General features: G+C 41.0%; 1 protein-coding gene across 3 annotated transcripts in view; it reads left to right on the top strand.

Moving 5' to 3' along the window:
- The window catches only part of AHCYL1 (adenosylhomocysteinase like 1), a gene marked incomplete at its 3' end in the record, with an annotated part of 31,632 nt that overhangs the window by 4,836 nt on the left and 2,066 nt on the right, over positions 1–24,730 (top strand). The window contains exons 1-16 of one of the 3 annotated variants that reach the window (XM_084756209.1): positions 7,436–7,700; positions 12,746–12,857; positions 15,217–15,360; positions 16,207–16,307; positions 16,727–16,829; positions 17,957–18,051; positions 18,842–18,948; positions 19,763–19,879; positions 20,122–20,185; positions 20,907–20,995; positions 21,399–21,469; positions 21,801–21,895; positions 21,976–22,074; positions 22,388–22,456; positions 22,845–22,923; positions 24,286–24,406. In XM_084756209.1, coding sequence (XP_084612335.1) covers positions 12,767–12,857; positions 15,217–15,360; positions 16,207–16,307; positions 16,727–16,829; positions 17,957–18,051; positions 18,842–18,948; positions 19,763–19,879; positions 20,122–20,185; positions 20,907–20,995; positions 21,399–21,469; positions 21,801–21,895; positions 21,976–22,074; positions 22,388–22,456; positions 22,845–22,923; positions 24,286–24,406 — 1,445 coding nt within the window. In that variant the 5' untranslated portion in view covers positions 7,436–7,700; positions 12,746–12,766. Of the gene's footprint in view, positions 1–7,435; positions 7,701–12,745; positions 12,858–15,216; positions 15,361–16,206; positions 16,308–16,726; positions 16,830–17,956; positions 18,052–18,841; positions 18,949–19,762; positions 19,880–20,121; positions 20,186–20,906; positions 20,996–21,398; positions 21,470–21,800; positions 21,896–21,975; positions 22,075–22,387; positions 22,457–22,844; positions 22,924–24,285; positions 24,411–24,730 lie in introns of those variants that run through there. The other 2 variants (XM_084756207.1, XM_084756208.1) reach the window with 2 other exon arrangements.

Genomic DNA, 24,730 nt, shown 5'->3' with positions numbered 1-24,730 from the left:
GAGAACTTCATGAGAATTTCCTCTCATATAATAGACGTCTTTCTAATGCTGGAAATGGAAGGGAAGGGAAGAGAAAGAGTGCCCAATACATGGCCTTCTCATTTATTAGCTTAGTAGCATGGAATCCTAAGGCAGTGGCTTAGAGATATTCTTGCACGTAATCATGGATGCAATTCTCACCATTGGAGCAAACATTTTAAGTCTTAGCACTGGGCACCCTCTGCTCAAAGTTAAAACTGGTGTCCTAGATTTAAGAAACGAGGACTTTGGCCTAGGGAGTTGGAAGTTTGAGGAATAATGAAGAGTTGAACAGCTGGATTTGGAATGTATGTTAGGACTCTAAAAAGTATTAACAGCCTTGCTGGCAATGCTGAGCAAATTTCTCTGCTTTTGTACTCTACAACGCTGGCTGTCCATTCTGCTAAACCAAAAGCTGAACTTGACACCTGAGAGTCTGATGTGCATTTGTCTCTGAAACACACCTTTAGAACTACAGTCTTCTGGGAATGGGCCAGTGCTGGCTTAACCATGAGCTCTGGTTCTAGTTGGCATTAAATTTTGTGATTTTTACGTAAAGTGTGCGACTTTGACAAGATTTGGGGAAAAGGGAGACTTTCAAAATTCCGTTTTGGGAAGATGAAAAAGTGCTTTGTAGAGATGGCAGATATGTGCAGTTGCTCTGGTAACAGATTCAATTTCCTGTTAGTGTCCAGGTGGTTCCAGCTTCTAATTCAGAACTTGAGTTTTTAGTGCCAGCATCAGTACCAGACTTCTTAGCAAGACAGGAAGATCCCCAATATTGGCTTACTATGAAGAGAGTGACCCAGCTGGCTTGTTATGCTGGACTTGATGAATTGTGAATCTTAATTACACTGATCAATACAGTGGCCTTGGTAACAGCCTTGTAGCTGCTGTAGAATCTGTTTGCTCCTGGGTTGTAACAGAAAGAGACTAAGTTGGTTGGGGACATCATGTTCTCACTGTAATAAGCTGTAGGCTAAGTCCAAGGAAAAACAAATCCTGGAGGGGTTGACCTCACTACACCCCTTCTCCAGTAGTTCCCAGGAGGAAACATTACTCTGGAGGTGGTTTCTGTTCTTATGTGCCAGTTGGAAGTAAATCAAGGTTGACAAAAACTTGGTTCTTAGTGTAAGTGGGGTAAAGGATCCTTCCAGGTTATAAAGGATTCATGAAAAGCACCTGTGTTGAGAAGTCCCCTGCTACTGGTTTGTAATTGGGAATGGATGATTGATAAAAATTAATGTTAGCCCTTGCATCCAGGAATTTGAACCTTTCCTGTTTGGGGACTATGGGACTCATAATTATACACATTCTTTTCTGATTCCATAGAGAGGGGATTAGCTGAGTGCTGGGCCTGGTTGGAATGAGAAAATATTGCCTGTTTTGCTAACTTTGAACTAAACCATGATTAATAATAAATAAACAATACCCAGCCTGTCTTGTTTAGATAGACTGTCATGTTCTTTTAACCTCGTATGGATCCATCAGGTGTATTCATTGTCTGTACTGACAAGTATAGTTGGTCTTAAAGTAGCTTCTCCACTTCCTCTCCCTTGTTTTAATTCAGAACAAAGCATATTTAACCCATTTGTTTCCTGCGTTCCTTAAGGTGCTTTGTCAAGAGCCTGGCAAATTCAAGTGTATTTATGTTTGCTTTTCCAGGTCCTACTTGGACTGTTGGTTAAATCAGTACCTTTCATGGGGTGGGAGCGTGGAAGATATCAGTCACAAAGGAGGTTTTGTTTTGTTTTCAGAATATTTATTATTTGGGCTCTAATTTATGCAGATGTATTCACAGCAGTAGAGGACCTGCAAATAGGAAAGCTAGTGGAGAGAGGGCTGGCATCTCGAATGACCAAGCTATAGAACATTATTTTGAAATTGGATGTTGGGATGGGAGTATAGCCACTATCTGTGATAAGTGATCTATCTCCTCAGGAAGAAATCGTGTAATCCATGTGGAAGATCAAAACAAACAAACCAACAAACCTACTACTACTTTTCTCACATTCAGAGTAAGTCTGGAGCAGAAGTCATGGAGCCTATTAAGTCAAGCTTGATTAACTCCTGTCAGCAGGACCAGTGCTAAACACAGCTACAGATGTGTTCTGTAGAGCTTAGATTCCCATGAGACTATTTAGCTTCTATAAGTTCCCTTAACCATCGGTGTTTCTAGCACTTTTAAAGCTGTGTACATATTCCAGCAGGAAGGAAAAACTGCAATAAATAAAACCATCTGTGTAGAAGGAAATTTGTTGACCTGAAGCCTCTCCATGTACCCAGGCTAACTAAGCACCTGGAATGGTTGCTTATCTAGAATTAAGGATGTGTTGGGGTCAAAGAGAGCCCTGAGCTGTGTTCTTTGGACTTTATCTTCTAAACTGTCTCCATCAAAACAGGAAGGCCATTTACAAGAGTGCTGCAGGGTATCTATAGAAAAACAGGGAACACCAGGCCTCTCTAAGCCAGTACCATTTCTTTCTTTCTTTCTTTCTTTCTCTTTGGTTTTTCAAGACAGGGTTTCTCTGTGTAGCCTACACCACACCTGGCCATCTCCAGGTTTTGATTCATAGCCCCAAGCATATAAATTGTTTCAGCTGGGCGTAGTGGCACACCCCTTTAATCCCAGCACTCAGGAAACAGAGGCAGGCGTATCACTGAGTTCGCGGCCAACCTGGTCTTCAAAGTGAGTCCAGGATAGCCAAGGGTACACAGAGAAACCCTGTCTCAAAAAACCAGAAATAAATAAATGAATAAATAAATGTGTGTGCCACCATTTCTTTAGTCTAAATTCTTTTTGAAATGCTAAGAATAAATCTAACGCTTTGTACGTACCCTCACCTCTAGTTTCTGCGTAGTCATGTCAGAATATGAGAGTTTTAACTTGTTAGTTTATATTATGAATTCCTAGACTGAAAATAATAGTATCTTAAGGATTTTAAGAAACATTTTGGTAAAATTCTGACTTCAGAAGAAAAGCACAGAAGGTACAGTTGACTACTGAGTTATGGGAATAACTAAAGAGTAAAGATCAAAGCATGTGCTAGGAAGGAAAAGACAGCACTTAGAAAACAGTTGATGGGGTTGATGAACCGTGTTCCCAGCTGAGGGCAGGATTGCTACAGCTCTGGTGTTTGACCTGAAAGGATGGTGGGGTAAGTGCTCCGGGGCAAGGGTGGGACTCCTTTAGGGCACTGAAAAAGAACTCAGCAGGAAGATATACTGTCCAGTTGAGGCTGGAGCTTTTTCTGCAATTTCTTCTCTAAAAGCTGACCTTAGGATCACCCCAGCCCAAAATGTCCTTTACTTGATGGTGGTTCTTATCGGATTATTTTTTAAGGTCTTGAGAACTTTTCACACCCATACTTAAAGACTGCCAAATATTGTAAGGGTGTCCAAGCTAACGTGGTCCCATTAACAGAGCCTCAGCCCTCCCCAGAGAAGTCGGGAGGCTCTACCTGGTTCCAGTTCTAACCGCTTTCCTATGGGGAAACAGGAAGCCTGCTGTTACATAAGGTTATTTCATGGCTTGCCTAGTGATGCATTAAAGCGGAGGGGATGTAATCATATCCCAGTTACCTTTACTTACTGGCTGGAGTGGTTGCTCAGCAGTTCCCAGCATTCATTCGCTGCAGTTCCAGAGGACTGGAGTTCCATTCCCAGTGCCTAAGTCACACAGCTCACAACTGCTAGCTTCAAGGGTTCCAAGGCCCACTGCTGTTCATGTACATAAAAATAAACGTTTTGGGGTTTTTTTTTTTCCTTTTTAATGAACCAAAGGAACGTTAAGCTTCACTTCCAGGGGCTTTTAAAATCTATCTTACAGTTCTATTAAGTCTGAAAAGGTATGTAGTTAAACCTAATACTCAGTTTTTATTTTCCTTCATTAATGTTTCTCAGCTTTTTAAAGATAAAATGGAAAAATTTACATGTACTCAAAGGGTACAATGTGACATTTGTACACATTGTCAAGAGATTATTATGATCAAGCTAGTTTCCTCAGTTACTTTTTGTGAAAATTTCCAGTACACTGCTAGCCATGCTGTTAACACAGCACAGCCTAGCCACTCTCCAGAAAGTACTCACTCTAGACCAGTGGTTCTCAACCTGTGGGTCGAATGACCCTTTTGTAGGGGTTGCCTAAGACCATCCTGCATATCAGATATTTACTTAAAATTTGTAATAATAGCAAAATTACAGTTACAAGATAGCTAGGAAAATAATCTTATGGTTGGGGGTCACCACAACATAAGATCTGTATTAAAGAGTTGCAGCGTTAGAAAGGTTCAGAACAGACCTAAATTAATTAGGTCTTTCTATGAGTTTGATTTTTTAGATTCTGTGTAAGAGATCATTTAGATAAATACTTAACATGCTTAACATAGTGATGAAACCAAGATTTATTAGTCACATATGCTATTTAAAAGTAAATGATTTCAACAAAAGTAATAGTTTTTAAATAACTTTTTAGGTATGTTTCTGTAGTGTTGTGATAGTAGGAAGTAAGAATTCATTGGTGACATTTTTTTTATTTTAATCTTAACCAAAGTAAATAAAACTTTTTTTAAATGATGTATTTGTTCTTGTATTTTATGTATATGAGTGCTCTGTCTTTGTGTACACCTAAAGAGAGAATCGGGTCTTTATAGATGGTTGTGAGCCACCATGTGGTTTCTGGGAATTGAACTGAGGATCTCTTTGAGACAGGGTCACCATGTGGCCGGCTGAAACTTGGTATGTAGTCCAGAGTGCCCTGAGACTCACAGAGATCCGCCTGCCTCTGCTTCCTCAGTGTTGAGATTAAAGGTGAGTGTGACTTTTTATGTTGTAAAGTTTTAACTTTGCTAGATCTTTCAGACATATTTTACTACAGAAAGTAGCTTGCACAGGTTGCTTTTGAGTGGTCTACTAAAGTTGTAAAAGGAATCTTTTTAATTTCAGAAACTGTTCTCTGTGCTCAATGTTAATATTTAAGAGAAAAATTCCCCTATCACCATCCAACACTGAATAATTCTATTATTGTTGTTATTATTATTATTAATTTGAAATACACATTGGTGCTTTTTTAAAAATATGGTACCTCCTCCTGAAAATGCTCAATGAGTTTCTGAGGTGAACCCTTTTCCCATACACATACAAATCAGTAGTCAGTTTTAGCTGTACCAAATTGGAACCCTCCCTGTATTGATACAGTGGTTGGGATATAAATAGGAAATTATGTAGTTGAATTGCCCAGACATTCTCCTTTACTTTGTAACAAGGAAGCAAGAATCAGAGCAGAGCTTTTTGCTTCCATGGGGTTTAATTTTAAACTGTCCTAGACTCACTTTGTAGACCAACCTGGCCTTGAACTCAGTGGTCCGCCTGCCTCTGCCTCTCAAGTGCTGGGATAATAGGTGTGTGCCACCATGCCCAATGAAAATAGCTCTTTTTAAAATAAAATTTAATTAGGATTTTGGTTTGCTGTTTTAGCAAGAGAACCTGTTCTTTGTGCTCCTGTGAATTTCATGGTTAGAAAATGACTGCAGAAGGCAGGGTCTCAGGAAAACATAAACTTACATGTATTGAAGGTAGACTGGGTGGCAAATTGTGCATTATTCATCCTGAAGTGTTGTTTTTAAACAACTCCAGAAAAGCCACAACAGACAGCCCTTTTCAGCTTTCTCACTTCCAAGCCACATTAAGTTTCATAGTAGGATTTTTTTTAATATTATTTTTTATGTGCATTGTTTTGCCTGCATGTATGTCTGTGTGGAGGTGTGAGATCTTGGAGTTACAGACAGTTGAGAGCTGCCATGTGGGTGCAGGGAATTGAACCCAGGTCCGCTGGAAGAGCGATTGGTGCTCTTAACTGCTGAGCTGTTTCTCCAGCCCCCATAGTAAGATTTTTATGCACACTTGGAAGTGTGGAAACTAAAATCAGCTGAAGCTGATGAGTGGGTTTCAACTTGAAGACATGTAACCTAACTACAGGATGGATTGTTAAAGGTCTCATTGGCTCCTTTAGAAATCATTGCTGTTGTTACATAGTTGCTAGTGAACGTGGGGTCCTGGAAGTAAGGTTTATTTATTTATTTTATTTATTTATTTATTTATTTATTTTTATGTCTTGTCAGCTTTTCCCTCTCTTGAACCTTTGAGCTTATAGGAAGCAACTAAGTGGTGTAGGTCATGTCTTGTTAGCCCTGGGTTCAAAACACCGGTTCTCATCAGCTTGACTGCCACAGACTGATAGCTGCTTACAGTGCTGCCACTCATACACGACTTGGCAAAGACTTGGCTTCTTTCATCTCCAATTAGACATAGTCTAGCCTTCCCAGATGCTGGGCTGACTCACAGCGTAATTGATTCACTTACTTACTGAACAAATGCATGAGTTTAAAGTGTAATTGGTTTTTAAACCTCACATCAGCTGTACTTCAGACCAAGTGAGGAAAATTTGTTTTTAAATATATCTTCCTCTGGTTAGGTTAAGACATTACCCAATTGTGCCAGAGAAACAAGCAGGCATCCTTTTAGATTTAGCCATTATTTGTTTGTTGCATCTTAAATTTTCCTTCCATAGATATTTGTATGACGTGTACGAGTAGGCCTATTTATTTATAAGCAGTTGACAAGTTTTCCTCTTCTTAAAAAACGAGCATCTCCACCTAGTTTGCAGTAAAGGATATGCCAGTTTAACTTACAGGTGTCGTTTAGAATGAAGATTGGCATAGAAAGGAGGGTGAACATAGTAAGCTCACTTGGTCTTTCCCAGGCTAGCCGAAACTTCTGATCCTCCTCCCTCAACTGGGATCACAGGCATGTGCTGCCATAGTTGTCCTCTGACCTGAAGTAAAAGATACAGTAGTGGAAAAAAGATAGAGCAGTGGTGCTGAGAGAGGGTATTGAACAGAGCTTTTTAACATGTTACTGAAGTAATGGATATGCTCTTAGGAACCAGAATTCTTTGGCCAGTTGTGCCAATTTTCTCTTAAACTCTAGAGGTGCCAATAGCTGAGTGTGAAGAGAGGGTAAGCTATAGGCTAGCGTGATGTGAAGGGGAGGCAGTTAGGCAGTAGCAGGTTAAGTGGAAACTTAGTCTGGATGTGTTTTACATTATGTTGTTAATTGTGTTTTATAGAAGATTAGGAAGTCTACCCCTGTAATTACTTAACACCTTCAAAAAACACAAAATAAAAGGCCACCAATTTGTTACCTTTACCTCTAGTTGGCAATTCCTTGGTTGACTGCAGCTCGTAGGGAGATTGTTGGAAGCCAGTGAAGAGTTGTCTCTTGAAGAAAAGGGGTAGTGACTGATGGGAAAACTACGTGGGCTTTGGAAATTTTTCAAGTGTTCTCTCTCATGGTTTCAGTGACTCAGCTGTATGAGCCTGATGGTTCCTCATCCTTCCTCACACCAGCCTGCCTTGACAGTCTCACACTGAGTCTCATCTTCTCTGGGATTGGATCCTAGTAGTGTGTTACTGGTGACTGCGGAGACACAGAAAGGTAGCATGGAGGAAGAATGTGTGTGTTGTGATTAGTCAGCCTGCCTACCCACTCCTGGGAATTCAGGCCCCATCTGGGGAGACTGAGAACTTAAGAAACTTGAGACAGAAGAAAGACAAGGAACAGCCAAAACCTGCTGAGTCTCAAAAGCTGGCTTCTGTACAAGGAAATGAAAGAAGAGGCTGAAGGTACCTAGTTTGGCTCTATAGCTCAAAGATGATCTTTCAGTCAGTATTCTCTGGTGGATGTATCTGAGGGCTGGGTACTGGAGGGAAAAGACCCTTCTTTAGGAAACCATTTTTATCTAATTGAGGTAAAAGATACTAGACTTGGATATTTCTTGTTTCATGATATCAGTGTTACTGGTTTTGGATACATCTAAAATGGGGATCAGACTGACCTCTGCTAAGAATCAAAGAAAGGTGCTGCGTCTATTTGGGCTGACTGTTACCAACTCTTTTCTTTGCTCTGAGAAGGGAGTGGCTGGAAGTAGAACCTAAAAGAAAGAATTAGGGGCTGGAGAAATGACTCAGCAGTTAAGAGCACTGCCTGCTCTTCCAGAGGTCCTGAGTTCAATTCCCAGCAACCACATAGTGGCTCACAACCATCTGTAATGTGACCAGATACCCTCTTCTGGTCTGCAGGTGTACATGCAGGCAAAACACTGTATACATAATAAGTAAGTAAATAAATGAATAATTCTTTCTTAAAAGATAGAAACTTAACAGCTTTAATAAAAAAGAAAGAAAGAATTAGTTGGAAGATGTGTGGGAAGGGATTAGAAAAAAGATTAGAAAAGATGTAGGAGCCTTAGAAGGTGTTTAATACACCTTAGTAATTGACCTTGTTAAATTATCTATGTTCTGATAGTCTTTTTGGCTCAGTGCAGTTACCTAAAAATATGTTACCCATAATTTCTAAACAGAAATTTTCTGTGCACAATATGCCAGGGAAGGCAATGGGACAGAATATGTTTTTAAATGGCTCAGAAAACCATTTCTCAGAGGGATACTGAGCCCTCAGATAATCTCAGTGGTAAGAAAGACTAGGCCTTCCTTGTACATCTAAGATATACTTTCTTAATGATTTGTTTTCCTAGTACTTGCTGTTTACCTTTGAGTCTAGTTCTTCACCCTTAGGAGTAAACCTTCCTGAGGAAATTAAAAGCTGTTAGATAGGCATGCTAAATAACAAGGTTAACAAGATGACTGGCCTAACCTCTAATTTTTAGAGGGCCCACATTAAAAAATATCTAGATAAGGCATAGAAGACAGTCATCATATCTACTAAGCTGTTTGAAAGCTGCTTTGAAATAGCACCTCAAACTGACCTGAAATTTAATTGGATTTTTAAAATACAACAAATAGACTTCAATCTTTGTGTATATTCCTAGAGGAGTAGTGAAAATTCATGGCAAAGCCATCTGTTACTATTACACAGAAAGTCAGAGCACATATCTAGATCGTGGAGGGCCTTATTTCCTAAGGTGAAGTGGGTACATAACACACTGTGTATATTGTCCTAATCATTGCTATGTAACTGTAGGGTCATAGTAGAGTTCTGGTAGCTTTTATAATTTCCTCTTTTTATTTTATATGCATTGGAGGTTAGCCTGCATGTATCTGTGTGAGGGTGTCAGATCACCTGGAACTGGAGTTACAGACAGTTAGGAGCTGCTGTGTGGATGCTGGGAATTAAACCAGTGCTCTTAACCACTGAACCTTCTGGTAGCTTTTAATTTCCTCTAATTCAAGAGAGAGAGAAGGAAAGTTTGAATAAGGTATGGGAAGGAGGGAGGGCTTCTGAGCTAATTACTTTAGGCCATTCAGAAGTATACTCAACTTCTGATGGTAAAAAGTATTAAGTTCAATTAAATAGTTAGTTATTTTTCTCTGAGGTTTATAACTTATTTGGATTGCCTGTGTTCCTTTGTTTTGGTACGTTCTGCACCAGTCTTGTACCTCACTCTGTCACTACACCCACTTCTAAGGGGAATATGTAAAGTACCCAAACTATTAGATCAAACACTTTTCCTTGAATGAGCCTCAGTATTAAACAGAAGTCAGTCAGCCATTATAAGTAGTGCTTTCAAATAGTACACTATACTGCCCTGATATGTAATTGGATGTTTAAGATGCAGCAAGTAAACATCTGTGTTTGGATGTGCTGTTTGGAGAAGGGGTCGATCTAGCCTAACCTTTCTCAGACGCCCTGTCAGTTCAAGAGTGGAGCTGTGTGGTACTTAGGCACTTTGTCACTTTTCCTTCTTCCCTTCCCGATACTCACTGCCTTGTGCTAAAGCACGCCAGTGGAAACCTAATGGTTGGAAGAAATTGTAATGATAAGAAGTATACAAACCACACTTTTTCAATTGTCATTGGATTTTCTTTCATCCAAATTACCATGTTTTCCCGCTTATATACGCTGAGTTTAACCCCCACATAAAGCTGCTATTAGATCTGATTTCACTAGAAACTGCAGCATCCAGAAGTTGGTTTTGGCAGCAGTATCCTTATATCCAGCATAAAGGTGAACAGCATGTGAGGATTCTTTTCACCAAGAGAGAAACAGCTGCTAGCTGGAAAGAACCTGTAGAATTAGACTCCTGGAGGAAACTGGCAGGGCTTGTAGTTCAGGGTAGCAGAGAGGACAGGTTACCATGCATAACCTTGCTACATGCGTCTGCAGGCTGCTGGGCCACCTTACAGACAGCTGTCTACTTTAAATGTGGTCCGTATCCTTTATTTGAGAGATGAGGTGTTAGGAGCACATAGTAGTGAGCTGCTTGCCACAGCCTAACATTTTCAGATGAGAAAGATTTGCTAAGCTTTAGGCCGCTGATAAGCTTTATTAGCAAGGAGAGATTAAGCCTATTAATCTTAGGTTGCTGAAAAAATACTTCTAGCTTGCTACAACTACTTCTCTATATTTTTTATCTAAAAATCTGCAAACATTACTGAAGTTCCTCCCCCACCTCACTGCCGCGTAGGTGGTATCTGGAAACATGCCCAGAACCTTTTGGGGGGGGGGGGGGAATCAACAGGAGAGGGAATCTCACAGACAAGAAAAGGGAGCACTTCTGAGCAGGCTGCCCATGCCAGCAGCAGGGAGTCTAGTGAGGGAACTGCTGCCTCTGGAAGTTTTTAAGAGCTGCTGACGGGCTCTTAGCTGTACTTTTTTCACCACCAAAGTAACTGCACATTAGGTTAAATTCATTACTGTGGTCATCTCTGCTTGATTTGCATCTTGCTGACTGCAGAGGTCATGGGAACATGTAATTAGAAATTCTATTTAGAAGGCAAACACTGACTTGTGGCTATCTCAGGGAGTTGAGGATTTAGTTTTCTATTTGTTTTTGAAGGCACTGAACTCATGCTGTGCACATACATGCAGACAGGCAAACCACTTATATATACAAAATGATAAAATAAACTTAAAGAGAAAACTCTACATTAGTTACGACTGCTCAATCTTCCTGTTCTGACACATCCATCCTCTGCTAGGGTAAGAATCAAGCTTTGGTCTGTAGCTTTGGCACAGGCAGTTAGTATGAACAGACAAAAACCAGAACTGGTAGGACTCTACAGTCAGATCACCTTAGGCTGGAGTTACAGACAGTTGTAAGCTGCCATATGGTGCTGGGGATTGAACCCAGGTCCTCTGAGCTATTGCTCCAGGTCCTGGTTTACTCTTTCTGGCTTGAAAGTGGTGATTGTCGGCCTGTCAGTAGTATGTAGGAAATCTTTTCGTCTATAGTAGTGTACATTTCCAGAGATGGCATTTGCTGAAGATGTGGTTTAATGGCTTCTCCAAAGGAACCTTTTCAGAGTTAGTCAGAGTATAAGGAGAATCTGAATCTGGGTTCTCAATTTATATTATTCTCTTCCAGAAGTATGGGGGTTATTTTGAATTTTGAAGAATGAGTTTATCAGAATTTACACAAGAGGTCAAGAGGAAAGGTTTAAGCCAGTGGTTCTCAACCTGTATGTTGAAGCCCCTTTGGCAAACGTGGGACTCCAAAATTATTTACATAATGGAAATAATTTAAAGGTTGAGATTCACCACAACATAAGGAACTGTTAAGGGTTGCAACAGTAGGAAAGTTCAGAACCACTGGTTTAAGCCAAATAACTCCATATTTTCACACATTGATTTGTTTATAAATAATGCTGATTCCAAACTATTTTCAGTTTATTAAAGCCAGTGGTCCATGTATTCTGCAGTGTTGATATAGTGATGCATACATATAACCCTAACACTCAAACTGATGGGCTGATGCAGGAGAATTGTGAGTTCTGGGCTAGCCTAGGTTTTTTAAAAGATCCTGTCTTTTTTAAAAAGTGCAAACATCTAGTTTTAATTTAGTCTACTTACAAAGGCTTTTAAAACTTGCCATTGTTCTCTAAATTCATTCTGATTAATTAGAATTTAATTAATAGAGAATTTAATATTAGTTTTAAAACTTCTCTTTGATCGGTAAAATTTGATATTTTAAATTTTTACTGGGTATAGAAAACTCTGGGGAACTACATTGGTTTTATGAAATATTGATAGATAGCTAGGCTGTAATATTAACACTGTAATGTGTCTTGCCATCGCTAGGCATTCTATCCAAAAGCCAGGCCACTGCCAAATTCAGAAGAGTAAGCTACAAGAGTATAATACTTAGAAATAAAAACCAGATTATGAGATTATATCTGTTTTCTTTTAGAATTGGGCAAAAGGCTAAAGAGTTTAGTCTGTTAAGGTTATATAAAAGGGAATGGAGAGATAATGAGATAAAGAAAATATGGTAAAACTGAATAGTCACAAAAATAAATGGTTTTTGAGAATTGCCATCCGTCCTCCCCCTCCCACCAAAATCTTACTGAAATAACTGGGAAGAGGCAGCAGTTAGTTTTAAAAAGAGTTCAGACAGCAGCCTTTCCCACCCCTGCTGCTGAGAGCTACTGGCATAGTATGAGCTGATAATGCTGGCTTTTGGGGAAATAAGTGTATGTATGGCCTTGGAAAATAAAATATTTTGGTACAGTAAGATGGCCCTGAGGGTAAAGATGCCTGATGCCAAGCCTGACAACCTACGTTCTAGCCCCAGGACACACATGCTGGAAGAAGAGGACTGACTCCCACAAGTGTATGTGTGTGCATGCATATGCACGCACACATGTATGATAAATAAAATTTGTAAAATACCCTTGTTCTAAGTTTTCAGCTTTTTAACTTTCTCTTGTAGCAAATCCAGTTTGCTGATGACATGCAGGAGTTCACCAAATTCCCCACCAAGACTGGCCGGAGATCTTTGTCTCGCTCCATCTCACAATCCTCCACAGACAGCTATAGTTCGGGTAGGTGTGACCTTTGTGTCCCCTCTGTCTCTTCCTGCTCACTACCTAGTACTCTTTACTTACTTAGAATATAAAAATAATCACAGCAGGACTTGTAGCTTAGGATGCTTTTGTTGAAACTTCTTTCCCAGGCTGTTTTCTGTGTGGCTTAGTTGGTGGTCCTGGGAAGTTCCTATATCCACATTTGCAAGGGGGAAATAGGAAGCATTTCTGCTTTCAAAACTGGTATTTAAAAAGAAATGTGCTTTCAAACCTAAGTTCTTTGTATAAAATATACCCTTCCATCTGTTGCAAAGACAGCTTGAATTATGATAATAAAATTAGTATTTTGCCTCCTTTTATTTACAAGATTACCCTTTAAGTTATCGTGTCTTCCCCTGTTAATTTCTAGAATGGGAAGATGCAAGGTTCTGTAATGTGACTCCAGCTGTTTTCCTCCCCTCCTGTCTTAGCTATCTGTAGTAAGTAAAGTCTTTGTTCTGGTTAAACTGTGCCTAGTCAGCCAGAGAGACAGTATTAGAAAATAACTGGAAAGGCTGTTGAGAGGCTGAAGGGTGCCTCAGTAGAGTACTGAGAGCAAGCCTAAGACCTGAGTTCAGCCCCAGCACCCACATAAGAATTCTGGTGAGCCAGCGCAGACTTGTAGTCCCAGGACTGGGAAGCCTAGCCTATTCTTACTTAGAGTTCACTAGCTGGCCAGCTGCCTGTCCTAGCCTAATCAATGAGGGACACTGTGTTCCCCCCACCCCACCCCACCCCAAAAAAAGGTGAATGGCACCTAAGATGAAGTAACTGATGTTGAACTCTGTGGCTTCCATATGCAAATACACATGCACATTCTTCACAAAAGCTCTTGAATCATAGAAAACTCGTACTGGAGGAAACATTGGGAGGCATCTAATACAACTCCTTCATCACTCAACAAAAGAAATAGTTAAAAGATTAAGAGGCTTGCCCAAGGCCCAGATTGCTATTAATGTTAATGACGGATTTGTATGAAAAGCCCTTCATTGTTTCTTAACAGTATTGTTTGTGTTGTATTGTTAACTTCAAAGGCCAGGTGTCGGGTTTGTAAAGGAATGTTAAAAAGCAGTTATCAAAGAAAACTTTACCTTTTCTCTATGCCATTGTTAATACAACCAGTACTGGCTGGGTAGGCTAACAAGAACAAATGTAGATGGTTATTTGGATTCTGTGGAGCTGATGCATGCAGGAAACAATCCCAAATAAAATGGCTATCATAAATGAAAAGGTATCTTGACGTGACAAACTAAATTAGCATATGATAAACAGCCATTATAAGTAAACAGAAAAGGAAACTTTATGTGGAAAAATTGAGTTCTGGAAGGAAAAAAGAGATGGAATAAGTGAAGTTTTGAAAGGTCCTGATGCTTATCTTATAGAAACCCATTAGAACATTTTTTTTTTTTTTTTTTTTTTGGTTTTTTGAGACAGGGTTTCTCTGTGTAGCCTTGGCCATCCTTGGACTCACTTTGTAGACCAGGCTGGCCTCGAACTCATTTTTTAAAGCTTAGCAGTAGAGCTGAACTGTAAGACTGGAGATGATGACTTTAGTAGTGTTTGTGTGGCCTGCACTTCTGTCCTTTTGGAGAACAGTAAGAGAGCCTTAGTGTAGTGACCAGGGAAACATTCATTTCAGAGAGGAAAGAAGAGACTGGAAGAGTAATGAGTGACTAGTGCATATCCGTCTGAAGGATGAATTTACATTTTATGTGAAGTTTTTATCTCAAATTTACCTTCTTGACAGACTTTTTCCCAAATCTGTCAGAAAGATCTGCTTGTTTTCTGTGCTTGTGTGTATTTCTTGAGCATGGCTTGGTACAAAGTCACTGAAGAACTGCTTTTAGCTATCTCAGTGGTTCTCAGATGCAGCACCTGGGAACTTGTTGGAAATGCCTCCTAAGACCTGCCAAATGGGAAATTTGGCCAGGGACCTAGCAATCTGTATTTTAACAAGCAAGTCCTCCTGATACATGTATAAGTGTGAGAACCAGTGCGCTATCAAAATATTCCTTATCCCTGTTGCTCCATTTTGTAGTTCAGATGGGTCAAGATTGTGATGTAGGATCACCACAGTGGTACAGAATTAGGATCTGTAGTTCTCTGTCACAAACACTAGTGGCAAAATATCATTAGGATGGGTGAAAGCGCTGCAGTGCTAAGAGATTTAGTTGGATTCACACCAGCTGTTAGAGCCTGGAGGAACAGAACTCATGACGTAAAAGGGACCTGCAATTAAAAGTGTTCGCTTCACTTACATAACAGACCCTTGGGGACTGCACTCAGTGGAGTTTGGGCCAATGAGGTTTTTCTCTTCCTGTTTCTTTGCTGGCTCTAGCTGCATCCTATACAGATAGCTCTGATGATGAGGTCTCCCCCCGAGAGAAGCAGCAGACCAACTCGAAGGGCAGCAGCAATTTCTGTGTGAAGAACATCAAGCAGGCAGAGTTTGGACGCCGGGAGATTGAGATTGCAGAGCAAGGTAAAGAAGGGAGTGAGTGGAGGACCAGAGGCACTGCTTGTCCAGACCTAGAAAAGACGATTTCTCACGCTCTGGATAAACACTTCTCCTATATGCAAACTGAGCCTTAGGATTCTTGTGTTATTTTTCTTTTTTCTTTTCCTGTTCCCAGCATACAGTAATTACAGAGTGGTTTCTGTTTTTCTCATCATGACACCATATTCACAGGTCTACAGTGCGTAGTCAGCAAGTTTTGGATCACAACACAGTGGTTACTTGTGTGGGATATTTCTGTAGCTGCCAATAGCAGAAACCCAGATTAGACAGAAGCAGCTGATGCGGCAGGTTTCTAAGCTAAGGTTGTGGTAGTCTCATTAAGTCCTAGGCACCCTCTGCCGGAGCAGAGTAAGGGTGACTGACATTCACTGCATCTTGGTTTCTCTGTTCCTCTATACTACTCCCAGGAATCTCTGCTCTTCAGTTTTTTCATGTTGAGGGAATGCAAGTGTCTTCCACTGAGTTCAAAGTCATTCCTCCTGGTCTGATGAGGACATATAGAACTCTGTCCATAACTGCTTCCTTTGACCAGTTTTGAAAGTTTACTTCGTTCTCCACCACTCAGGCCTTTGTATACATAAAGCCAAAACAAGACCTGCCAGTTGCTTACATCATAACTCTCCAGTTACTCTATTGGTGAAGCTTCTGGTCATCAGGGAAATACCACCATGCCTCAGTCAGACCCACCCCTGCCTGTGGTCATCAGGGAAATAACACCATGCCTCAGCAGACCCACCCCTGCCTGTGGCTGGGCAGGAGCGAATGGTGTTGGTAGTGTGGACCTGGCTCAGATCCTCTGTTCTTCCACAGACATGTCTGCTCTGATTTCACTCAGGAAACGTGCTCAGGGAGAGAAGCCTTTGGCTGGTGCTAAAATAGTGGGCTGTACACACATCACAGCCCAGACAGCGGTGAGTTTGTTGGAAGAAAATAAGAGGGACTTCTGATAGAAGGGGAAGAAAACATTTTTTTAAATTAAAAATAAACATGCCTTTCCTTCCTACTTAGCTGACCTCCGGATGCTTTAGATAGGACCTTCCTGTTCAGTAATGTGGCATGCTTTATTTTGTTCATATACTACACCCGTTTGTAATATACCTGACTTAGGAGGATATGAAAACGATTGTTAGAAAAATGTTTGAAGACCTTTAGGAACATGTCTTTCAGGCATGGATAAGGAGCTGCGTGCCACACAGCTGAATTGTACCCTTGTGTAACTCTCGTACACGCTCAACTCCGTGATGTCTCAGATACTGTGTTCTTGCTGAGGTTTGTCCCCTGCTCCTGGGTAGCCCCACTTTTCCTCACCCATCTTTCTGCACCTCCATAGGTATTGATTGAGACACTCTGTGCCTTGGGGGCGCAGTGCCGCTGGTCTGCCTGCAACATCTATTCAACTCAGAATGAAGTAGCAGCAGCACTGGCTGAGGCTGGTAGGTTCTGCTTTTTCACCAGCTTTGTCTCAAGTAATTGAATACAACAAACCAAACTTGTCATTACATCATGTTTGTCTGGCGACTATAAATTTGAACAATCTTAAAACAACAGGCTGGCGAGGAAGCTCAATGCTGTTTCCCTGGCATGTAGCACAACAGTGAATTCAGTCCCCAGCCAGGACACAGGTGGGGGTGAGGAGAACAGGAAGAAACCCAGCTATGCTTTAAAACAAACAAAAAAGCAAACCAAGGAAATGCCCAATTCTAATGTTAAGTGGATGAAAGACGAATATTAAACTATGAGCTCAGCTGGTCTCTTTTCCCCAAAAGTCTTCCGATTTTGAGAGAACACTGGAAGTAGTGGGTTTTGGGGGGTTTTTTGTTTTTGTTTTTGGAAGTAGTGTTTTAAATTGATAGTTGATTGTGGTATTCTGTGGTGCACTAAACTGTGTACAGTTAATCGAAAGTCTAATAAATTTTATTGCTAAAATGCTCAGAAGAATATCACCATGAAGTTTGTCTAGGGACCTCCCACCTTCCTAGTGGCTTCAGACTTTGTCTAATTCATTTCTAATAAGTGTTCATTGTAGGAAATTCAACATAATCGAAGATTTGACAAGCTTCTTTATGCATTGGTGAACCAAATCTTAGTATGTACTTAGTTTTATAACCTTAAACGTATTTTCAGAAGTAATTTCTCATGTCACTGAAAAGTGACCACATCATTCATTCATATGGCCACATGAGTTTACTTCCTTATTTTCTTAGAGTTGAACATTTCAATTATTTCAAGATGTCTGCTGGTGTACAGCCCTCTAGAAGGAGGTTTGGTTTACACACTTCATTTTGCCTCCTTACAATACAGCATAAAGTACAGAATTGGCCTAAAAACAATAATATTTTATGACTCCAGGGTGGTTTTTTAAGGCAGAAATTTCTTAATTTTTAACTATGAAAGTAATTTCTGAACTAAAAGTACTATTTTGACTTTTATTTCTTACTCGTTAAATTTTCTTTCTTTGGGATTGGTTCTCTTGCCTTTCATTCATCATATGGACCTTAGAAACTGGTACTGATGTACACATCAAAAGAAAAAAATAGCTGATTTATTTCTGTATTCATAGGAGTTGCAGTGTTTGCTTGGAAGGGCGAGTCAGAAGATGATTTCTGGTGGTGCATTGACCGCTGTGTCAACATGGATGGGTGGCAGGCTAACATGGTAATAATACATGTCCATTCCATACTTTTGACTGGATTTATTTCCTTTTCTCCCTTAAAGCATGGTTCCCTAAATATATTTTTGTATGTTTGGTCTTATTTACTGACTATATTGCTAAAGTGTTTATAACACAATACCTTCTCGGTATGGGTCTAGGATGCACAAAGCTCTGGATTCAATCTCCAGCACCAAAAAAAAAAAAAAAGAGAGAGAGAGAGAGAGAGAGAGAGAGAGAGAGAGAGAGAAGGCTCTGAGTACTGAATGGAAAGGTGGGGGAAGGGTAAGCTTAGATGGATACACGGCTCAAACACAGCAAAATAAACAGAAGGAAATAGTGTGGTCCCTCTTTGGAGTAATAGTCTTATTTCTTTACTTCCTGCTCCAGCTCTCCTTTTGCATTCAAAGGAGCTATGTATTTCAACTAGACTGAAAATGAGCCCATAATTTGTAGCACTAGTTTACTATATATAGCTGGGCATGGTGGTGCATGCCTTTAAGTCAGCACTTGAGAGGCTGAAGCAGAAGGAGTACTCAGGTCAGGAATTTTAGACCAGCCTCAAACAAAACAAAAATGCTTTCCACTGTAGCCTAGAACACATTTAGGAATCCTTTTAATCATTTTACACCAACAGATTTAACTATATTTGCACTGTCTAAGCCCACTCTGTGGACTTTTAAGAAGTGCTCTTCCAAAACATACAGGGCTCTCACTAGTGTAGGAAGTGGGCTCAAAGTTCCCCCTAGCTCTAGCAGCCTGAATGCCCATAGAAGTCTTCTGGCTGTTCTGTAGATCCTGGATGATGGGGGAGACTTAACCCACTGGGTTTATAAGAAGTACCCAAACGTGTTTAAGAAGATCCGAGGCATTGTGGAAGAGAGCGTGACTGGTGTTCACAGGTAACAGATTCTGGAGTAGCTGCCCCTTGTGTTCTTGCCTCATCAAACTCTTCTGGTCTCTCCTAGGCTCTAGGGCTGTGCTTCAGACTTAAAATAACTAAGCGGGAGTATCTTCATTAGATAAAACTGAGTTTTTACTTTTGAAAAATCAAAGTGACCATAGAAGGAATTTTTTTTCAGATTCTAATTCACATGCTTTTATCTCTCCCATTTACTCCACTGAGTAATTAATTAACAATTATTTGGGCTAGGGGTATAGACAGGAGTGTTTCTTGGAAAACTTATACTCAATGATGTATTATAATCTTATGTTTTAAATATGGAGGGGAAAGATGATTGAAAAACTACATGTGATGCAACAAAAAGTAAAACTGGAGACATACTCTTGGGTAGGTGGAAATAACTAAATGATATCTAGAAATATTGTCCTACTGGGGGCACATTGCACGTGGTGCTCCCACAGACACAGTAAAGCACATCAAAGCCGCTTTGCTCTTTGTTTACCAGAAGTAGACATGAGTGTTTACAGTTAGAAAAACGCTGGCCTAAGGTTATAATGTTCCTTTTGCAGAAGAGCAGTAAATTACTTCAAGTGAAAAAACTTATTTTCCTTCCAAAATTAAAGGATAAAGATAGAAGAAAATGAGTTGAGGAGAGATGACAAGAAAATAATCATGTTTCCAAATAACTTTGGGCAATAAATTTAAGACTAAGGAGGGTAGCACGGAAGTGGAAGAGCTAAGCAGATTGGGCTGTATGCTATTTTATTACCTAATTGGTGTGTGTTTGTTTTTGTGGCTTCTTCTCCCCTTAGGCTGTATCAGCTCTCCAAAGCTGGGAAGCTCTGTGTTCCAGCCATGAATGTCAATGATTCTGTTACCAAACAGAAGTTTGATAACTTGTACTGCTGCCGAGAATCCATTTTGGATGGGTATGTTGAAATGTATACATTAGACTCGCTGGGGACCAGTGGGATTTGTTTGGCATTGTAGTCTCATACTTACCGCTTGCCCTGTATTCTCCCTCCTTTACATGTTACCACAGAGGCCCATTTCACAGATTTCAGCCACCTTCCAACTGAGTTTCTCATGGGCATTGCCCTGCACTTTAATTTGGTACAAAGGAAGTGAGTTGCTAATAATGTTTGAGTTGAGCCCTTGTCTGTTTCCACAGCCTGAAGAGGACTACAGATGTGATGTTTGGTGGGAAACAAGTGGTGGTGTGTGGTTATGGTGAGGTAAATAGCTGGCCCATGTCTCTGTCTGTTCTTATTAGAAGGGCTTAATAGAAACCCTGGGTGGAGGAGGCAGTCTAGAAACAGCCATGAAGTCTATGCCTGAAAACAGGGGCAAAAGGCTTTTTCATAGTCATGAATTAAAGACATAGAATGTATTGAATTTTTATATTTCACCAATGTGTCTTATTGATTGATGTCAGTGTTATTGCCTCCCACTTAACAGCCTTTGATGAAATACAGTTCAAGTGAATAAGTAATATTTTATCTCCATTTTATGACTTGCATTATAATGGAGAAATGGTAGTGACATTATAGCTGAATGTCTCCAACCTGGCCTAGGTTCTAGGAAGTTTTACGGTCTCAGCAGTAGTCCACTGAAGTTCTTGGGCTGCTGCTCTTGAGTAGACACATTACAAGTGAGTTTTGCCAGGTTTTTAATGGAGTAAGAAATCAGAGTTGTTCTTGTTTAGTCTTGTTTCCATGATGCTAACTGTTACCCACGGCACCCCTCTCCCCCACTCCTGCTAGGACGTGCCTGCTAAATTATTTCTAATTGAGGGTTACAGCCTGGTTTGGGCTTCTTTCTGCCCAGCTGGGGTTGGAGTGTTCCCTAGATGATGAATGACTTAAAGAATGCTAATCCCCACCCCTCCCAAGCTGGTCTGCCCCGGTGACCATGTCCTATTAGACCTGGCAGCTTGGCCTTTCCTGTGCTCTCCAGGTAGGAAAGGGCTGCTGTGCTGCTCTCAAGGCCCTCGGAGCAATTGTCTACATCACAGAAATTGACCCCATCTGTGCTCTGCAGGCCTGGTAAGGATGAGTGATGACAATACTGTTAGATTTGATGGAGGTGCTTTACAATTCTCAAGAGTTGATGGTTGATTCACATAATGGTGTTTGTGAAAATCTCCCAGGAAGAGATGAGTAAGATGACTTTGTTCCCTTCATTCTAATTCTGAGACTTTTCTAGGCCTCTTGACATTTTCTCTTCCAGTGTAGAACCTTGGGGCTCTGCAGAAGCCAGTATGTAGTTTTGTTAGTTCAGCTTATCACTTACCATTTCTTGGTTGTAACATCAGCTTTTACTTCAGAAGGGGATTTTGTTGTCTAATTTTGTGACCAGTTCAGAAAGTTGTATCGATATGAGGCGCACGCACACACACGCACACACACACACACACTTGGCTTATAATATTGCTTTCTTCTCTTCCAGTATGGATGGGTTCAGGGTGGTGAAGCTAAATGAAGTCATCCGGCAGGTGGATGTTGTGATAACCTGCACAGGTGAGTGCCGTGCTTGGTGCATAGAGCAGGCCTAAGTCTCAAAGGTGACACAGCAGGTAAGGCCTGTGCACAGTGTGACGTGTGAGACTTAGAGTGAGTTCTTAGAGCTTTTAGCATTTTCCAAACGAAAGCGTTTTTCCCCTGGTGATTTTTCCTATTACCTGGTCTTAAAGCCAAATAACTGACCTCAACCATTTGCTGTATACACATCTTGCTCACAGCTTGCACAAGCTCTTTAGTGGTAGCAAACACTTCCCAGTTCTAACTGGAAACAGTTGTTGGTGGTGGTGTTCAAGCGCCTCTTTCTGCAGCTACTCTTCTTTACTTTTAGGAAACAAGAATGTAGTGACACGGGAGCACTTGGACCGAATGAAAAATAGTTGCATCGTGTGCAATATGGGCCACTCCAACACGGAAATTGATGTGGTGAGGCTTCTCTCCATTACAGCTAGGCCTTTCTCTGCTTTTCACTAGAGCCACAACCAACTGTCTGTTCTTCCTTGCAGACCAGCCTCCGCACTCCAGAGCTAACATGGGAGCGAGTACGTTCTCAGGTGGACCACGTCATCTGGCCTGATGGTAAACGGGTCGTCCTTCTAGCCGAGGTAACACACACCAAAGACTCCGTGCTAGATCCACAGAGTAAGGAAGGGGAGCCATGGAAAGACCAGGGTCTGTGTTCTGGTGAATTCTGTCTTTGGATAGAAGTGTGTTTCCCCAGTCTTCTATCCCCTAGAAGAGAAGCATGCCAAGAAAACTTATTTTTTGCTAAGTACATACACTGTTGACTGCCCTAACTGATTTTGGTCTTCACACAGAGAGGTGTGACGTGTGATGTCTTTACTGTGTGTGCTTGACTTGGGTGCTATTAGAACCTGGAAGCAAGGCAGCAGCTCACCCCATCTCTTCTCTTCCCAGGGTCGTTTGCTCAACTTGAGCTGCTCCACAGTCCCTACCTTTGTGCTTTCCATCACGGCTACAACACAGGTATGTAGTAGGAGGCCTGCTTTTCCTACACGGAGATTTGCAGAGCTGGGCATAGCACAGGTGAGGGCTCTGAGAGTACTGTGCATTCTGGCTGACCTATTACCTTTTCCCTGTCCTAAGTTACTGAGGCTCACACTTTTTCCTTTGAAGAGGCATTGCGTCTCTGAAGTGCTCAGCTGAAATTATAGTGTTCTAGCTTAGTTGTATTTAGTTTGTTCTTTTGTTAGAAACTAAATGAAGACTTTGCCTTCTCATATCAGCTAGCCTTTATCTCAGGGCGGAGTCCTGGGTGCTCTCAGATGTCCTCATAAAGCGCTATTAAACCTAGTTTTATTTTATGTCCCTCTCTAAGAAGTGCTTTGTTCTCCTGCCCTCTTTCCTACCTTAGGCTTTGGCACTGATAGAACTTTATAATGCCCCTGAGGGACGCTACAAACAGGATGTGTACTTGCTTCCTAAGAAAATGGGTGAGTGAAAAACAAACCTGCATCGATCCTAGTCGGCTACATGGTTTTGTAAAATGACTTCTAAAAAGCACTAGGTATGAAGTCAGGGTTCTGGCTGTTCCAGTGCTTACTAGATGCGTGGTCTCAGGAGACATTCTATTAGCACCAGGAGCCTCCATGCTTGTCAATAGTAATGTGAGAATAATACTGTGTACTTTACAGAATTGTAGTAAGAATCCAAGCTAAATAAGGAAGATGCTCTTATTCCCAGGTTGCCTTCAAAAGCTCAGCAGACTCCCAGGGCAGCTAAGTATAGACGAGACCAAAGTAGAGAAACAGAAACAAGTTGTATTATCCATCCTCTGTCTTGGTTGGAAATCACTTCCACCTCAACCTCCTGCACCTCATAGGACCACTTTGTTCATGTAGCATAAACCATCTGTGGTACCAACTCCATACTTATAGCCAGTCCAAGTGCCTAGCTAAAAACAACTTGCGGATTAGATAGATGCTAGTGGTTTAAAGCACTTGCTACTTTTGCAGAGAACCCAGGCTCAGGTCTCTGCAACCATCTTACACTGAGCAAGGGACCCAGTGCTCTCTTCTGGGCTTGATGAGCACCAGGCACATGTGTAGGACAAACATAATACATGTAGGAAAATGTGTATACACATATATTTTTTTTAGTTCTCTTTTGTTTGTTTGCTTGTTTAGGTCTTTTGGTTTTTTGAGACAGGGTTTCTCTGTTTAGCCTTGGCTGTCCTGGACCTCAAACTCACAGAGGTCCGCCTGCCTCTGCCTCCCAAGTGCTGGGATTAAAGGTGTGCGCCACCACACCCAGCTTTTGTTGTTGTTTTGTTTTGTTTTTGCTTTTAAAGAAATTGTAGTCATAAAAATTACGGAACAATACTAAACATGTGTCTTAGAAACTCATGAGCCTAAGACTTGTGGCTTTAGAGATCCTGTCCTAAATAAATCTCAGTGATGGAAGGCTCTTGTTAGCCTACTGAACTCAACTTTGTAATTCATGATTTGACGGGAAGTTGCCACAGGAAGCTGGGTGTAGCATATGACATGGTAACTCATGGTGTCCACTCAGGTGAAGCCAAGGTCTGACAGGGAAGTGCACGGCACCCATTTGCCAACCTGGTAGATGCCCTCTGCTTGTCCTTTGTAGGTGCTTCAACAAAGTGATTCCCAGAAGTGCAACTTTGAAAGCATTAATTAAGCAAACATTTCAAATTGTGGGTTCTTTCAGGGTTATTCCATTTCTATTCTCTTCCTAAATAGTTTTAAAGATGGCAATAGAGGGGGAGGTTGTACCTAAAGACATCTGACAAGAACTCTATGCCCCTTCTCTCCCCGCTACTTTTCTCTTCCTAGATGAATATGTTGCCAGCTTGCACCTGCCATCATTTGATGCCCACCTGACAGAGCTGACAGATGACCAAGCAAAGTATCTGGGACTCAACAAAAATGGGCCATTCAAACCTAACTATTACAGGTAACTTGGAAGAAAGCAATGAAAAGTTCTTTTCCCCAATGTTAAATCAGCCAGCCTAGCCAGTAAAGATACTTGTCATGCCTGGTCCTGAAGAATGTAAGGCCTGCAGACCAGCAGGGTGGTGACTAGGTTGGTCAGTATTAGAGTGTTTGCCTAATACAGCGAGCTGCAGTTCCCAGCTCTGAAGAAAACGAGATTAACAAGGTAGTAAGAAAATGTGTGTCCACCAATAACTGTAAAGAACTAAAAGCATTTTTAGGTTTTAGAAGGTGAGCCTCAGCCCAGGAGGAACCCACACAAGACTCCCCGCAGTCAGGCTGGGAG

This window comes from Acomys minous (genome assembly GCF_964271855.1).
Source record: "Acomys minous genome assembly, chromosome: 14".
Classification (NCBI taxonomy): domain Eukaryota; kingdom Metazoa; phylum Chordata; class Mammalia; order Rodentia; family Muridae; genus Acomys; species Acomys minous.
The sequence above is the reverse complement of the archived record's forward strand: the minus strand, read 5'-3'. Positions and strand labels throughout refer to the sequence as shown.